Here is an 18,024-nt window from a genome sequence, read left to right as displayed (position 1 = left end):
GTGGGGGCTCCACAACAGGGGCCAGGGGTGAAGGCTCTCCTTCTACCAGACACACTCCTGGGGGCAGCCAGGCCCAGGCCCAGGTCATGCAGAGCACAGGGTGCTGCTGGTGGCCACCCCTCCGCTTAGCTTCTGAGGTAGGGGCAGTGGGCTATGCCTCCTCAAGGACTGAGCTGAGCGGGGGCACAGGGCCAGGTCAGAAGCATATCCAGACACACAGCTGCTTCAGTAACGAAACCCACAGTGGGCCAGGAAGTAAACAAATTACAGGCTGCACTTGTTAGCTCTGGGGAACATGAGCGTGAGCAGACACTATTGATTTCTCATCAAACAAACAGAAGGCGGCGTCATAATCCAGAGAGTCACTGCCAGGAGGGGCTGCACGGTGTGCCCTGGGCTGCTGAACTGCTGGGAACACCTGTCTTTGAGGGCCTTACACGATTGGTTCATAATTCTAGCCTCTGCTCAGTGGTGGACTTGTTTTCCCTCCTGCAAGCTGGGGGGTAAAGCTGAAGCCTCCTGCAAGGCAGTGTCCTTAGGAGACATACCAGGTCCAGGCCCAGGCTGAACTTCCTGACAACCTTAAGAAGGCAAAGGCCAGGTATGGTGGCTCACACCTGTAGTCCCAGCACTTTGGGAGGTCGAGGCAGGAGGATCACTTGAGCTCAGGAGTTCGAGGCCAGCCTGGGCAACATAGCAACAGCCCTCTCTACAAAAAAATAAAAAAATCAGCCAGGTGTGGTGGTGCATGCCTGTGGTCCCAGCTACTCTGGAGGCTGAGGTGGGAGGATCGCTTGAGCTCTGGAGGTCGAGGCTACAGTGAGCCAAGAGCATGCCACTATGCTCCAGTCTGGGTGACAGAGAGAGACCCTACTGTCTTAAAAAAAAAAAAAGGCAAAGTGAAGACGTCATGAACTGAGCCCAATGGAGCCAAGGCTCCATCAGGGGAGCCTTGGGTGGAAGCCAGGGGGACTCTGGGGCACTGCTGCACTCCAGTGTGCCGCTGGGGAAGTTACAGAGAAGGAAGACTCGGAAAACATCAACAAGGCTCCCCTCACTTCTGGGCCCTCTGTTATTTGAACTCCCTCTTGGATGCACGTTTAATCTCAGGCTGGAAAAGGCGCTCCAGACTCTTGCAGCACACACATCTGACCATGTCACTCCCCCATCAAGCATCTGTGCTTCCCCACTGCCCACAGGGCAATTGCTAAGACTCTTAACGTTAACATTCAAGAACCTTTATGTTCTAGCCCCAATCTGTCCCTATATACTTCTTTCTTACTCACTTATTCCTGTCTCCTGAAGCCCCATTCAGAAGGGCTCCATTTCTGTGGCCCCCAGAACAGTTGTTAGCAGATACCTCGCCTCCCTGGAGGCTGCGAACAGTGTCTTTGTTCTATACTCTGGTACGGAGCTTGTGACTCTCAGGCACTTAGCAAGTGAGTCAACTCAAATGATGACTCCCCATGTACGCCACCTGGATGGGCCACACGCGATTGGGTGACTCATAAGTGCTTCTGAGAGCAACGTTGCTCGCTGCAGAGTCTGACTGGCTCCTTCTTACTTGGCTCCAGGCGAGAGGGGTACATTTACTTTCTGATCAAATATTATTCTGATGCTCAAGGCATGCTTGATGTTTGCAAGTCAGAAAAGTTTAATTACATGTGTCATTAGAATGACATTCTATAATAGCTCTGTGACTGAATTCATTAACAGAATTCTTAACAGATAAGACAAGACAAATTAATATTTTGTTGCTCACGAAAGCTTCTCATTAAGAGAGTAGTGAAAAAGTGATTAATATTTTGTTGCCAATCAAGATGTCTCATACAAACGACAAAGAAAGGAGGCCCACACTCCTTCGTGCTCTGTGATCTCCCCGCCTTGGGTTTTGAAGGCCGATCAGCTTCCCCCTGTGCAGGCGTGTTTGGGCATCACCACTGATTACAATGCCAGTGACCGTATTTCATCGGTCGCTGAGACATCTCAGGCTGAGGGACTCTGGGAGCCTCATCAACCCCAGAATCTTTGCTGCATCAGTGTTGCAGTCCTGGGCTGTTCTCCCCCGACTAATTCTTGCTTTGAAAATGCAAGTGAATCCCGATGACCTGGCTCTAGCCCTCTTCAGCCTGATTTCTTCCAAGGGTTGCTTTCCGCACCGTCCCGAGTGGGGCTACTGCTTAGGAGCACCTCTTGTGTGCCAGGCACTGAGCTGGGTCCTTGACACACTTCAGCCTAAAAACACCCATGTAAGAAGGACATCATGCTTTTTCTCCACAGGCTCAGAGAAGTCTAACAGCTCACCCAAAGCAGCTCTGGATTTGCTGGAGGTGGCGGGTCAGTGCCTCTCTCCCTGGGTGAATCAAGGCTGACGTGGACAGTGAGACTTCAGTCCCCACTGCCAGCAGCGGGGGCATGCCAAGGTCCTTCCTATCTGCCTGACCGGGGAGCCTCACCCGGCTGTTGCTGGCTGCTTGGTCAGGACTCAGGCTGCAAGATGCTGAGAATGCTATTTAGCAGCAGCAGGAATAATATTAATGATAGCAACAATAGTAATAATGATAATGACAGTGATAATAGTTAGCATTTATAGAATGCCATACGTGAAGACCCTTACGTGCATATTCTCATTTAATCCTCACTGGAACCCTATGAGGCTGGTCCTATCATTTATCCCCATTTCACAGAAGGGGAAACTGGAGCTTAGAGAAGTCAAGGTTACTAGACTAGTAACTTTCCAAGGTTCTAGCTAGTAAGTGGCAGACCCCAGGCTCATGCCCTTCACTAGCAAGCTGTGCCGCCTCCTTCCCTCAGGTAGGGGAGGTGTGCGTGTGTTTCGTGTGTTTGTACACATCGGGCTTGGACCCCTCTGGGGCTGGCGCTGCCCTGCTCCCTTGCGTAGGGGTTCTGAGAAGCACTGGGCCCTGCCTATTTGCGGGCTACTGACTCAACCACGAGCAGCAAGTGTTTCCTGGGAGGTAACAAGGGGCCCTTCATCTCTGGTTGCACCCACAATTACCCAAATTGCTAACCTTATTGTGAAAAGTAGAAATGCAATGGTGTTGGTGCTGGAGGCATGTTTGAGGGAGGGGCAAACCCCTCAAAGTAATTTAATTAACTGATGGCAAGTACGTTAAGTGGAGTCTTGCCTCTGCTTTTATTTCTGATGTCTTTCGATGGAGCACCAAGTAATGCACATGAAATGCTCCCACAGACACAGGTGGACCTGTCCCAGTACTGATCAATCTTTACTGGCCAAACATGTTTAAAAGCTGGCACCGTGCCTTGTGAGCAGGTACAGTGGAGGATATCACACTCACAAACATGCACCCCAACACAGTCCAGTCTTTACAGACAGGACACTGCTCTTTCTTGCTAAGTTCTCAGACAAGCCCTCGCCATCGCAGGCCCAGAAAATGAAGGGTTCTGCCCATCCAGCATCTGTCCAGCAAGCACCCACCAGGATTGTGCTGCGTTGACACTCAAAGCTGTGTAGGATACTGGCTATGTTCACCGTGGTGGGAAATCACAAGGAAACCATCCTGTCCAGTGTGACGAGGCTAGGGAAAGGGCACTCCCTGGCAGCGCTGCCCAGGGTGGGACCTCCAGAGTGGCCCCCTCTTTCCATCTGCTTCCCCCATGACCCCCAGGGTGTAGCTGAAGGGGCCTACAGAGTAGGAGAGGACTAACTTTGGTGGTTCCTGCAGCATTTCATGCTGGGTCTCTCTCCCCACAAGTCTCAGAGTTGGAAGGGGCCTTCAAGGTCACTGGGTTTAGCTGCTCTCTTGTGGCTAGCAGCATTGCTGACCACAGTCCCTGCTTGAGCTTGCATATGCCCCTCGGGATGAGGAGCTCCCTCATGTGGCAGCTCCCTCCCGTGGCGGCTCTCTCTCCATGGTGGGGCAGGTTTGATGGCTGGAATGGGGTTCCATCCAAGGAGCCCAAATTGATCTCCTGTTGAGGTGCACCTTGTGCTAGTCCAACTCATGGGGTCGCACAGCCCAGGTCAGCTCCCTCTGCCCCAGCCCCTACCCCACCACCTTCGAGATGTTAGCAGGAACTGACCATTCATCCCACAGGTCTTTCTTCTCTGGGCAAGCATCCCACTGTGGACCAGCTGCCCTGTCCTGTGCCAACAAGGCTAGGGCTGCCCTCTCTTCTGCCTGAAAATTATATACCTGTTACTGTAACCCAAGACCCGTCAGCTGTCCTGGCAGCTCACTACATGGGTGACATCACTCTGTCTTCTCACATGAACTTCTGGGAAGCCACATCACCTCTTGTGCCAAACCTGGACCAATAAATATCCTTGAATTATGCCACTTCTTTAAGTCTAATAGAAGGGAAGTATTGCTAATGTTTTTCTTATAGATTAATTCATTGAGGATCAGCAGGTTAACAAATTACTCAAAGTCACAAAGCTGACGTGGGTAATGCTCGGACCCCAGTGGAGGTTGCCTGGTTCCTCAGAGCACAGAAGTACCCCCTTATGGCCACGCTAGGCTGCATGAGCTCAGCTGCTTTCTTCCACACAGCACCACTTAACTCATCACACCCTTGTCCCCTCACCCAGCAACGAACGTCCCCAAGGTAGGTCCCCTCTGGCCTGACCTGGTTTCCCTCCACCTTCTCATCTGGCACCTGGCACTTGTCCTCCAGCCAACCCAGCCCAGTGGCTCACCTCTGCCCTCCACCCCTTCCCTGCATGCAGCTGTCTGCAGCCTACCCAGCATTAGCGCCCAGAACCTCCTTCTAAGGTAGCCCAGCCCGCTGTTCTCTCAGCTGTGGAGCCTGCTGCACTCTCTGCTGGCCTGTGGTCCATCCCTCTGAGACCTGTGAGCAGGCCCACACAGCCCATTCTCAGGGTCACCTCCAGGCCTTTGCTAATGCAGCCCCATTCAGAGGCCTCCTGTCCTGCCCATCGCATCCCTCTTCTCTTCCTTAGCCAGACATAGCTACAAGGCTGATGGCCACCATTCATCTATTTTCTGCTGTGGTGGGACTTGGATTTTCTGATACTGCCAAGCTGACAACAGGCTAGAAAAGCACCAAACATGGGATGTTAAACTAAAACTCTCCGGCTCTGCCACTGCCTGTGGCATCTTACCTAGTGTACTCTCCCAGGGAGGTGCACTTGAGTCAGAGTGCATTCCAAGTGACTTACATTGATGTCTTCCAAGTCCAGGAAGTTCAGGGTGAGCCCGTTGCGCTTCCAGATGATTGGTGGCCTCAGGTCTCCACGGACAGCGCAGGTCAGCACTGTGCTCAGCCCCACGGTCACCGTGGTCACACTGACCCTGTCCTCGGGGGCGAGGTTGAGCTGAACCACTTCTGCAGAGGGAAAGGAGGAGGCATGGTCAGGTGCAGGCCCAGGGAGTGGAGTCTCAACTCAAGGTGAATAGCCATGAATTTCCTGGGTGGAAGGGGCCCAGAAGGGCTCCATGGCTCCCTGAAAATTGTTTACAATGTGCTGACTAAATGTAGAGATAGACACTTTTGCTGGGCGATGAGCCAAGACTTAGGTCAAATGCCCAAAAGGCTGTGTGAGTCCAAACAGGTCAAGAATCATAGTTAATGTGCAGGGGACAATCTGAGCCATAGATTTGTGTCAAGCCAAGAATGTGGGCTGCTAAGGCCAGGGGGCCCACCAAACAGAGAGACAAGGGGGGAAGGGGTGCAGCACCCTGCTCACAGCAACCCTGGACTACTGGAGTCTGGGCCTTGCTAAGTGCAGACAAGGTCTGCTGAGTGAGCCAACAGGTTTCTCATCCATCTGGCATCAGTTTTAAAGGTTGCGCTGTCTGAAATCTGGGGAATGAACTGGCTGATCTTTAGTTTGTTTCTGTCTGAGGACTTGCTGAACTTTGGATTTGGATTTCTGTTCTGTGACCATGCACTGCAGCTTTTAATTTTCTGAAGCATACTTCAGGCTGCAGAAATTATTAGTCCTTGCCATTTTGCACTTGATAACTGGCATTAGGACTGATCATTCTTCAGGTAAATGGTAAGAATCTAAGGTATTTCTCTGCAATCACAAGTTTTTTGAAATTCTCAGGATTTATGAAAAAATAAATCAAACTCAGGCTGCTCAAATGACCAAATGGGATCGGCTTTAGGGGAGAGTCAGAGGCCACTGATGGGACTGGCTCCCTTTTGCTCTTCTCCCAAATCTGTGCACTCAGGGAGGTTGGGGCAATAGCTAGAGGTGGCATGAGCTGCGGGAGGCAGGCTGGCTCTGGGAGCAGTGGGTACTATTTTGTCTATTCCCTATTCATGCTTACGACTTTATTGGGACCTGGGGGACCCCAACAGGTGTATCCCCCTGAACTGGAGCAAAGCAGAGTTGGGAGCTGCGTTCTGTTGTTCTGCGGGATGCTTGTGAGCTGTGGCCAGGCAGCAGCAGCCCGGCAGGCAGCACATCTGTGCTTATACCCTCTTGCCCTGGGAGAGGGAAGAGGGAGGGAAAACAGCCGCAGGTGCAAGGCACAGCAGAGCAGCTGAATTGAAAGCAGGACCCTGAGGTCAGACCCTGAGCAGCAAGCCCTCCCTCCTCCACAGATGCTGAGGCGCCCTGCCCTGGGCTCACAACGATGAACCAGATATGCTAGGTGCTTCATCAGTGCTGTTGGATGGATGGATGAGAAACGGAGAAAATGAAATAAAGAAGTAAAAGAGCCAACAGGCCGGTGGGGAGGGGACAATCACACTCAGGAAAAATGTGACTCACGGTGAAGGAACCCTCGAGGAAAGATAAGCACCGAGTGATGGATGCAGACGCAACTGGCATAGTATTTTACCAACATTAAAGTGATGCATTTCAAGTTCCCCCTTAAATCAAGTTCTGCTCGCTACCCTCCCACCTCCAAGTCATGAGGCTTATTGCTCAGGGCAGGAGAAGGCACTAACTCTGTAGCAAGACCCGGGCTTTGGAGAGGGGAAAGAGAGAGAGTGAGAATGTGCTAAAATGGTTTAGCTCCCACCGTACTCTGCAGGTCAGTAGGACTCAGACCTCAGCATTCCCCCCAGGAGAAGAGGAGGTATCCTTTCCTCATCAGATGACCAAGAGGCTCCCCTGGGCCACGAGGCTTTGTGCCGCTGCTCCTGCCACCTGGGGCAACCCCATGTGTCTGGGCAGAGCCAGAACCACCTTGGCTCCTGGTATGGAAACAGGCCCAATTTTCCCAGATAGCTGAAGCTTGAGAAACTTCTATTTGTTTTATCTGAGTTCTTTTAACAGGAAACCAACCACCAGGCCTCTAGATTACTGCAGCCGGACAATGAGACACACACCTGCTGCCTGTTGACCATCTCCTGTCTTACCCCTCCCTAATTCCCCGCTATCTAAACTCCGAACTTTAGTCAGAGAGATGGATTTGTGACTGGTCTCCCATTTCCAAGCTGATGTCACTGAGATTAAAGTCTTTCTTCCCTGGCAATACTCATCCACTCCGTGATGGACTTTCTGTGAGGTGAGCAACCAGACATAGGCCGAACCCCTGCTGTTCAGCAACATGATCTCTGTACCTGAGAACTGCCTTGGGCTGCCAGACCAAGGTCCAAAGGGAAGTGCCCCTAGCCTCAAGGGGCGTGGAAGCCAGTGGTGGCTGTGGGGGGCCTCGCTTGGGGGAGCCTCTTGACCCCTGAGTCCACCAGGCTGTGAGCCCAGATCATGAGCACACCCAGGGCTGAGCTCAGCTTCGAGTGACCTCAGACAGGGCAACCCAGAGTCCCTTGCCATGGGAAGTGAGGCTGCAGTGCACCACCACGCTGCTTCCCTGGGCACTCAGAAGCCAGTGGGGAGAGCAGCTGGGACTAGGGTGGAGGGGGGGCAGGGGGAACGGGTGGAAGCTACACACACAGAGCAGTTTTTAGAGCACTAAATACGTGGACTGTTAAAACTGTCAGCTCGTGCTAATCTTTACAATGGATTGAGCGTTTAGTTGTGTTTTTCTCCCAATGGGGTGAGGCTTGTGAAGTCAGGTTAGTTACAAAAGGAACCTAGATTTTCCCTGCACGTCTTATCTGTGGTCAGACTTGAAGGAAAAGACCAATTGGGCCTTCGGGGAGGGGCTTGGAGGCCACAGCAGGGCTTCCCCTGGGCCCTAGAGATCCGCTTCTCAGGTGTGGCTTCCTGGCCACCTGTATCATATCTCTGGGGGTAGGTAATTAAAACACAGATTCTTGCCCCTCTACCTCAGGCTGATGCAGACTCTCTGGTGGGCTGGGTGGACATCCAGATTTTAACAAGCATCCCCAGGGGTTCTGTGGTGGCCTGAGAACCACTGTGTTACAAGATGAGAAGGGCTCTGGGTACATAGAGAGGGGGAATGCAGGTGGGAGACAGGGAGACGAGGCAGTCTGGTAGGCTGTGGTTTCCTGGGGCTCCAGACACAAGGCTAGGAGCGTGGCCCCTCATTTGGAACACGGGACTGATGTGAAAGGTAGTATGCCCTCCTCCATGTGGCCCCAAAGTCATATATTCCAAGCAGCTCTAGAAAAAGGTCTGCGGGAGCCTCAAACATGGGGCTAATAGGAAACAAAAATCCAAGTGGGAGATGGAAGCCGCCTGTGTCCCTCTGGTCCTGTGCCGGCTGGGATAACTGGCTGCTGCATCCTCTCTGAGTTATTCCCAGTCATTTGTATGTAGAAGATGTGCACTTTGCACAGGAAAAACTCATGCAAAATTAGAATGTGTGAATACTGATAGAACCATCGTAATTCTGCTCCTGTCAGCTACGTGAATATTAACCAAACAGCAAATATTTGGATCACTTAAAGTTTAATTAAATGAATGTTTTATTGGATTTAATTTGTGTCAATATTCCCCAGCTCCTTTCACAATTCTGAAGGGATTTAAGGCTACTGAGCCCTCTCCTTCCACCCTCACTCCCAGTTATTTTCTGGTCAACAAGCCTCCCCCTGGCAGGTCCTCCTTCCTTGCTAAGTGGCAAGAGTAGGACTAAGTGGCTTCCCAGAGTGACTTCCAGGGAGAGTAAAAAATAAGACAGCATCATGTGCTGGGTCCCAAGTGAGCAGGGCAGGCCACCTGGCCCCCAGGCCTGGCTCTGCTACTGACAAGCTCAGTGGCCTTGGCAGCTCCCTTCCTGTCACTGGGCCTCAGTTTAGACATAGATACAATGAGGGCTTGGGTCCCCCCTCGCTTTTGCCTCAGAGCCGATTATTCTATGTTGATGTCCCCGGAGACCCCCTGAGTCTTGCAAGTGCTCCCACTGCATCTTTTCTTGCCCCTAAGTGTCATTTGCCCCTGTTCTTTGCCCACTTACCCATGATGGTAAAAGTGACACCTCCAGTGGCAGCACCAATGGGTGCCAAGTCCCACTGAGGCTTCCCTCCTGACACCCTCTGAGGACTCCCCTGCCCCACCCCAGGCCCCCTATAGCCTCCTGCATGGTCACCCCTCCAGTTTGCCCCAGCTGCCTGCAAGTCTCTTGTTGCCACTGGCACAACAAGGTACATCTCAGCCCTGCTTAACAGCTGCCAATGGCTCCCTGTTACTCACAGATCACCACATAGAATCCAGAACAGTCCCCAGTCTTGCCCCTGCTGTGTCTCTAACATTTTTAACCACTGTGCCAGCTGGCTCCCCATGGCATTTGTGTCTTCAGACCTCAGTGTGGGCCTGCTTGGCACCTGCTACTTGCCCATTCTGAGCTCCTCACACTATTGGCCCCTACCTCCAAGATGACCTCCTAGGATGTTTCTGGGACCCTGAAGTTTTTAATGTAAACAAACACTTGGACAGATAGTAGATGAAGAAGATTGAAAGAGACTGTCCTGGTGAATTTGTCGGAACTTTTTCAGACTTAGTAACAGAAACACTCAGAAATGCTCATCTATTAATAGCGTAGGGGAAAAAAGGTGGTTTAGTTCCCACAATGGGAAATCTAAGGGAGGTGGAAGAGGTTGCAGGCAACCAGGGCCTTTGACAGTGGCATTCTCTACTTGGTTGCAAGATGTCCATTGGTGGCCCCACACTCACATTGTTTCTGTATGTGGGATTCCAGAGGAAGGGACCAAATCTTGCCTGTGAGCCCTGGAAAAAAGCATGGGGGAGCTCTGATTGGCCACATACAGCTCCTGTGTTCTTCCCTGAAGCAAACACTGAGGGCAAGAGGATTGAATATTGTGCAGGTACAGGACTGATTGGCCCATCAGGCCTGGGCTGAGTGGCCACCTCCAGGGGCAGGGACTAGGTGTTTGGGCTGGGGTAAAACGTCTCACGGAAAGGGTATACTGGGCAGATCGACACCCTGTGACCATCATAGGGATGCAGCGAGGGCCCCCTCCCTTCCCTCCATCTCCATCACAACTGCATCGGGAAGCCTGGGCATCGTGTGTGATCAGGGCAGATAGCTGCAATCATACAGTGAAGACCGTAAGAATCATCAGAACTGAAACCTGATCTAGGCTGCTGCAGTCCTGCCTCTACCCTGCCCCTTCTCTGGAGAGTGATGGGGGAAGCTTTCACAGGGAAGAGATGTGGTCCAGCTAAGCAAACTCCACCATCCTGTTGAGCCTCACATCCTGATGGTGAGGGTCTGGAATTTGTGGAGATGGCCTTCTGTCTGTGTTCAGTGATCACACATCTCCTGAACCTCACCCGTGCTGGCCACATCTGCGGGGCTGTGGACCAGCGAAGTCCCAGGCCTGGTCTCTGCTCTGGTGGGGAGCCGGGTCACATGAGAGGAAGGTGAAGATGCCACATGCAGCCCTCCAGGGGACAACGAGTGGTCCTTCCGGCCCCTGGCTATGGCTCCAACGCCCCTGTGTTGACTGACCATCTGTGGGCTCATTGGCCACTATATGGGAAGGTTTCCAAGGTCCGTGGAAGACCAAACGAGATATGCCCAGCACTCAGAATATGATCAGGGGTCAGTGAGAGAGGGCTCGGCCAGACACTGTGTCTGGGGTGAGAATGTGTCTACACACAGAGGCTGGTGTCTTTGGAAAGAGAGGGCTGGGCTGGGGGTCAGAGCATCAGAGCTCCATCAGGGAGCTTGTTTGGCACTGCTGGGCGGAAGTCTGTGCCCACAGAGAGACTGATGCCCCGCTATGAGAACTGGCATTGGAGAGCTGCTCTGTAAGTAGGGAATCTGAGGAGGGCAAGGGAATTGGGGGGTTCTCAAAGCTCAGGGCGTCCCATGATATCCTCCTGGGATGAAAACACATGGGCCACACTGCAATGATGGCCCATCAGTGTGGGCTGGTTAGCACAAGACAGAGCTTCCTGGGCCACTAGCTAGGCTGCATGTCCCACAGTGGGATTCTGGGCAGGGCTGTTTGGTACTCTGGTGCCTAGCACAAGGCCTGACATACAGTAGGTGGGCTCAAGACCTGTCTCTCTTGACCCTTCAAACCAGTACAGTAGCATACCCTTGGTTTTCCAGACATGAGATGCCACAAACACCCATCCTCACCTTTCTCCCTGAGTCTTGGAGCTTGGAGACAAAGGGCGGTTCCAGGGAATTAATGGGCTTACCATAAGCAGGCTAACAAACATCCTTCCTGAAAGCAGGAGGCCATAACATTTCAGTTGTTGGAGAATTGGGTTTTAGTTCCTATTACAGCTTTCCCTTAATCTCAGGCGCTATTTCTCACACTGACTTGAACTCGATGAGACACTCATAAACCCATCAGCACCCTCTCAAACAGGATTCTGGTGCTTTGTAGCGATAGAAATTAAATTTCTCAAATTCTTGTCAAGCTGGTGTTAGTTTTCTTATGTCAGAAACACACTAATGGAACACATTCCTACTTGGACATTTGCCATTTTTCAAATGATGCTGTTGGTGAAAAAACCCTGTCAAAAGCTCAGTAACCTGCCTGCACATCAATATTTTTGACTGAGCCTCGGAGGGCAAACTCAGGCTCAGGGGCCTGCTTGGGAATCAGGGCAATTTGGAAAGAGCACAGGCCACGCGCTTAGACACATCTCTGTAACTGCAGTCTCTTCCCACATTGCTCTCCCTCTAAATTAATGTGCTTTCCTGAAACAAACCCCTCAGGTGACCTGGGTGCCACCAAAGAAGCTGTGGCATTGCAGTGACAAAGCCTATTGATCTGGTCCCATCCCTGTGACCAGAGCCACACTGTGAAGTTGGTGAGAAGGGGAGGAGCCAAGGTGGAGTGCGCATGCCCAGTGTCTCCTGACCAAATAGGGCAACATCCCAACATCTCCTGGACCTTGTGACTTTGCCTGGTGTTTACAGAGTGAAGCTGCTTTGGCATGTCCTGGTGGGCCGGGCAAGGTGGGTGGGAGGGATGGTGTACTTTTCGTCTCCTCTGTTCTTTCTACCAGAGATTGTCACTCTGGGATTCTTTCAAATAACTGCTGAATCTTTGTGGATGGGAGGCTGGGGACAGGATGTCTTAAAGCCTTTCATCTCGATATTCCTGTTTAGAGCACCAGGGTGCATCTAGCCTACACAGGTGGCTCTGTATTAGCCAGACTTGCTCCAAAGCCATACAAGAAAGCACTTGCCTCTGTTCCAAATCTCCTGTTTCTTTATGTGTAACCGGATTCAATCTTCCTGCCATTGTCATTCCCTCTTGCTGGCTTCATTTTTGGGGATGGCAATAAAATTACTAGTTAATAACCTGCGGGTCAGTGAGTAATTTACTTTTTCAACTGGCCTATGTTGCTTGGTGTTGCTTCAACGTTTACTACAGTTTAGTTATCAAGTTCTGCTCTCTGGTGTGAGCAAACACCTTTGTAAGCAGCATAAAGGCAGAGACTAGATCTGTTTTATTTATGTTGTATCCCCAGCACCTAATACAATGCCTACCATGCAGAAGGGACTTAATAAGCAGTTTTAAGCAAGTGAACTACCGGGGTAGTGCTCAGACAACAATTATTTATGGGGCTGGTACCAGGAGCCAGGATACAGTGGGGATATACTGGCGAGAAAAACAGGCCCGGTGCTTGCTAACCTGGAGCTCATGGCTTAGCAGAGAAGACAAGTGCCAAGTGGGGAGGGAGAGCAGAGGCCTGAACCTGTCTACAGACCTCAGGTTAAGGGCCCGTGATGCCTGTAGAGCCTGGTTGCCCTCTTTCTTGGTAGAGCCCTCCCTGTGTGCCCGGCAGACCTGTGTCCTGCTATCAAGACATCCCATTCTGGTGTAGTATCCTCCTTGTTTGCAGGAGGGGCCTGTGCAGGGGCAGGGTTACCTGGGCATCCCTCTGGGCTCTGGGGTTCCATTTAGCCTCCTCTGGTCAATACATCTTTTTGGTTTTGGGAAAACTAAACCTCAATGTGACTGCTATGTGCAGACGAACAGGAAGTTAGAGCAGAACTCAGTGCCCAGGGGCTGTGACATCACCATCCTGGGTGTCATGGGGTGCCACGGTGTGGCAGGCAGGAGACGCATCCATCAGAAGGAGCAAAGGGTCCGTGCTGAGGTGGACAGCACAGAGCCTCCTGGTCAGCAGGGGCATGGCTATCACAGTGCTGTGTACCAGCGCTTCCACCCCCGCTGGTTCCTGTGTGTTGGGGGTAGCCTTGGTCAGCTCAGCCAATCTATGAGTCTCTCCCACCCTACCGAGTCTACACCCAAAGATGATGGGCATATCTCTGCTCAAGATATTTGCAAAAGGAAAGTATCTTAACTGCCTATTACTTTGCTGTCTTAAGGGGGAAAAGAATGTATTACCTTATATAATTATACAGAGCTACTCAGAATTTACAAAAATTCATACAGATCTCTAAGGTTGGGTCCAGAATCTCCTGAGCAAGTCAGTGGAAAAGAGCAAACCGTTTTTACCTAACTAGCAAGAGGGGTCCATGCTGTGTTTTTCCAAATGCCAGCTCATCTTCCAATTCCTGTGCACTCATTATGACTATTTCCCGGCCTCTGTTGGAGCCAGAATGAGGCCATGTCATTGGGTTTGACATGGTAGGTGATGGGAGGTGACCATGCCTAGCCACACAACCTGTGTGTCATTGTCTTGGTTAGTTTTATGTGTCACCTTGACTGGGCCACAAGGCACCCAGATACTTGTTCGAGCATTATTCTGGGTGTGTCTGTGAGGGTATTTCTGGGTGAGATTGACATTTGAATCAGTAGACTGAGTAGAGCAGATTGCCCTCCCCAATGAGGGTGGGCCTCATCCAATCTGTTGAAGACCTGGATAGAAAAATGAGCCTGGGTGAGAGGGACCCTTCCTGTCTCACTGCTGAGCTGGGACATTGGTCTTTTTCTTGCTTTCAGACTGAAACGGAAATACCGGCTTCAACAGGAGCCAATGTTTTATTGGTTCCGTAGAAGACATATACATCTTCTGTTGGTTTTATTTCTCTGGAGAATAACACAGTCATCATCCATGCTCTCCCCTCCCCGCCTTTGGAGGCTGTGTGGTCATGCATTTGATGAGAGTGAAGAACATGGTCTAGTCACTGTTGAGGGAGAGCTGCCTGACCCCATCAGACTTGATGAGGATGGGAAACCAGCCTTCACTGTATTACACTACTGAGATTTTGGGATTTCTATAGCAGCTGGTGTTAATTACATAACACACCCCCCTCAGGAGGGAAAGAAATACCAGTTAACGTATTTCCACTGAAGAAGTCATAAGGAAATGGGAAAGAGACTTTTGAGAAGCCAAGTCACCCAGGTCAGGAACCTTCTGAGAATGTTCTAACAAGAGTAGATCCAACTTTGGCTCCAATCCCCAGAATACCTTGTGTACACCTCCTTCACCCCACAGCTGTATCTGTTGCTACAGTGTCCCAACTGCTGGCCTGAGGGAGCAAGGGCTGGGGGGAGGGGGTGTCTCAGATGGGCTGGCAGGGAACGTGTAAACAAATTACACAGTACAATAAGCATTATGGATAGAAAGAACAAGATGAGAGAAAACCAAGAGAGTAGCAGGGGAGGGCTATGAAGATGTGTGTGTGTGAGGTGGTGGTGGTGGTGGTGGGGGAAGCCTCTTTGAGTAAGGAATATTTAAATGAAGATCTTTAAAATGAGAAGAAACCAGCCAAGCCAAGAATGGGAGCAAGGATATTCTAGTTAGAGAAAACAGCCCGTACAAAAGCCTTGAGGCAGGGTAGGGGCTTCGAGTGCTCTGGGAGCTGAAACAGCTGAAGCACAGGGCACAAGGCAAGGGCATGTGGCACAGATGCGCTCAGGGGCAGGAAATAGCCAGTTGGAGTGGGCGGAGCAAGGTAAGGACTGATGACTTTAATTTAAGGGAATGAAAAGTGATCAGAAGGATTTCTTTTTTTTTTTTTTAGGAGTCTCGCTCTGTCACCCAGGCTGGAGTGCAGCGGTGTGATCTTGGCTCACAATCAGGATTTTAAGTCAATCAGGGATGTGACATGATTTGCATGCTGAAGGATCGCTGTGGCTGTTACGTGAATAACGGACTGGTGGGAGAGAGGAAAAAAATGCAGGGGGACCATTTAGGAGGCCAAGGCGGTGGTTCAGGAGAGAGACGGGTGGTGACTGTGGAGATGAAGAGGAAGGGACAGGGCTGGGAAATAGTTTGTATGGGGTGGGGAGAAAAGAGAGTGTCAGGAATGACTCCCGTGTTCCTGACTTGATCCTCTTGCATAATATGGTGTGATTTCCTGTGATGAAGCAGGCTGGGAGGGGAGGTCCAGGGACCCCACACAACCTTGAGGTCCCATCTTTGTCTTGATGATAACCCCCTAACCCTCCCAAGGCATTTGATTTGAAATGTAATTTGGGATCACTTTCTTGGCCTCCTTCAGTGAATGAGATTTCACAATGATTTCTAAACTGTGGCATTCTTGTTATTAAAAACCCTCCTCTAAGGAAGCAGAATAGATGCAAGTCTTTATCATCCGGGTCCCTGTCCTCCCAAGTTTCCTGGGGTTGGACTGTGTCCAGTGGGCCGCTCCAGAAGCAGGAGGCAGACACAGAGCCTCCCCTACTGCATCCCTTCACCATTTCCACCCCATAGCACAGGCTGTGCCCTCTCCAAATGGGGGACTGTGCTTCACAGGCAGGAAGGGGAGAAGCCACTGCGTCCTGAAAGAACACGAATAAATATAACTTGTTTTCTGTTTAATTATCCAGTCTCCTGAGAATGCTCAGTCATGGCTGTGTTTTGTAAACAGGCATCTGCAGACCATTTTGAACAGTTTACATCAGTGTATTTGTTTTTGATTCCAATTTCCCGAGTGTGCCATGGTGCTGATGAACTCCTGATGAGGGATTCCTGTGCCAGCTATCAGCTCTGCTGCTCCCAGGGACCACGGAGCTCCTGCTGCCTTCTTTTTGTAAAGGAGACATTGCTCACAGCCTCCTAGCCCCTCTCTAAGCATGGCTCCCAGGGACCTCCGCCTTCTACCTCCTGGTCCAGGAGGAGCCGTGATCCGACTCTGCTCCTCACTATGGGAGACTCCTGGTATCCTGGTTTCAGGGCTCACCTGAGAAGCTCTTACAGCTTGTTTGCTGAATATTTAGTAACCTGGGTAGGGAGTTCAGCTGAGCCCAATTGTTGGAAGGGCAGGGGCACTGGCCCCTGATGGCCTGGTTTGGACTTTGGCAGAGGGGTTCAGGAGCGGGGTTTGGAAAAGCCTCATCCCTCTCCAACTGATGACACTGTGGGCACGAGCACAAAGCGGAAACGTGGAGTAAGGAAGCCCTCTGAGTGCAGTGGTAAGAAAGGAGGCTGGAGATGTTGGGAGGGCTGGCGGGGCCTGTGGTCTGGTGAGGAGTCTATGTTTGATTTTCTTACAAGCTGTTGTAGGATTCTATGCAGGATACTAAAATGGTCTGATTTACACCTTTAAAGACCATCTGTGTATTGGTTGAGATGGTCTTCAGCTGCATTAACAGAAAATCCTGACTGGAAATGGGGCTGGCTAATTCGGAAATTTGACTATCTCCATCATGAGAAGGCCCCAGTGCATGTTTTCTGGGCAGGTTAATTCCATGGTTCCAGAATGTGACCAAAGCCTCAGGCTCTCTCTTTTCTGCCCTGCAGTCCTCAGTATGCTGCCTTGATGCCCGTCGGGGTTACTGGGAGGCCTACAAACAGGTGGAGGCATCACATGTAGGTACACATCTGGTGGAGAGGATGTGAGTTTTAAGAACTATAAACAAAAATAAAATCCTAAGATACCCACCAAATGAATGGACCCCCTCTTAGCCAAGAGGACCCCAGAAAACTCTTAAAAACTGAGTTCCCAGCCATGAAGGCAACAAAGGTTGGACATGCCTTGTTATATCCACTCTGTTTTGCAGTTTAGACACAACAATGGACCAGCATTCATGTTAAAACAGAGCTCATGAGAGTGACAGGCCAGGCGCGGTGCTCATGCCTGGAATCCCAGCACTTTGGGAGGCTGAGGTGGGTGGATCATTGAGGTCAGGAGTTTGAGACCAGCCTGGCCAACATGGTGAAACTCCGTCTCTACTAAAAATACAAAAATTAGCTGGACGTGGTAGCACGTACCTGTAATCCTAGCACTTTGGGAGGCTGAGGCAGGCAGATCACTTGAGCTCAGGAGTTCAAGGCCTGCCTGGGCAGCATGACGAAACTCCACCTCTACAAAAAACACAAATAATTAGCCGGGCATGGTGGTGAGTGCCTGTAGTCCCAGACTACTCAGGACGCTGAGGTGGGAGGATCACTTGAGCCCAGAAGGTGCAGGTTGTAGTGAGCTGAGATTGCGCCACTGGACTCCAACCTGGGCAACAGCAGAGTGAGATCCAGTTTCAAAAAAGAAAACAAAAAAACAAAACAAAAAAAACCAGTGCCAGAACAGACTCTTTGTGGTAATAAAATACCAAATTATAAACGGGACACAAAGCCATGCCAGGCAAGGGTTAAGTCTCGCACCCCTATGCTTGAATAAACTGCGCTCTACCTGCTACGAGGCTTTTCCTTTCCTCCAGTGGCTAAACAAGCACTGGCCTTGAGATAAGCAATGCTGGAACAACTGCAGCTCCCCTGGAGGCCGACTCACTGCCCCAGCCCCTGTTCCGCAAGTCACAACTATAGCTGCGACTGGACAAGAGACTGATTTCAGT

The 18,024-nt window shown here is 51.0% G+C and overlaps 1 protein-coding gene across 3 annotated transcripts in view; it reads right to left on the bottom strand.

Annotated features, from left to right (window-relative positions):
• FSTL4 (follistatin like 4) overlaps nucleotides 1-18,024 on the bottom strand; it is a 424,691-nt gene that overhangs the window by 50,373 nt on the left and 356,294 nt on the right. For all 3 annotated transcript variants that reach the window (XM_073010695.1, XM_008014411.3, XM_008014412.3), the window contains exon 7: nucleotides 5,165-5,331. In XM_073010695.1, the coding sequence (XP_072866796.1) occupies nucleotides 5,165-5,331 (167 nt within the window). The remainder of the gene's footprint in view (nucleotides 1-5,164; nucleotides 5,332-18,024) is intronic.

The sequence above is a fragment of the Chlorocebus sabaeus genome, chromosome 23 (genome assembly GCF_047675955.1).
Source record: "Chlorocebus sabaeus isolate Y175 chromosome 23, mChlSab1.0.hap1, whole genome shotgun sequence".
In the NCBI taxonomy this organism is placed as follows: domain Eukaryota; kingdom Metazoa; phylum Chordata; class Mammalia; order Primates; family Cercopithecidae; genus Chlorocebus; species Chlorocebus sabaeus.
The sequence above is the reverse complement of the archived record's forward strand: the minus strand, read 5'-3'. Positions and strand labels throughout refer to the sequence as shown.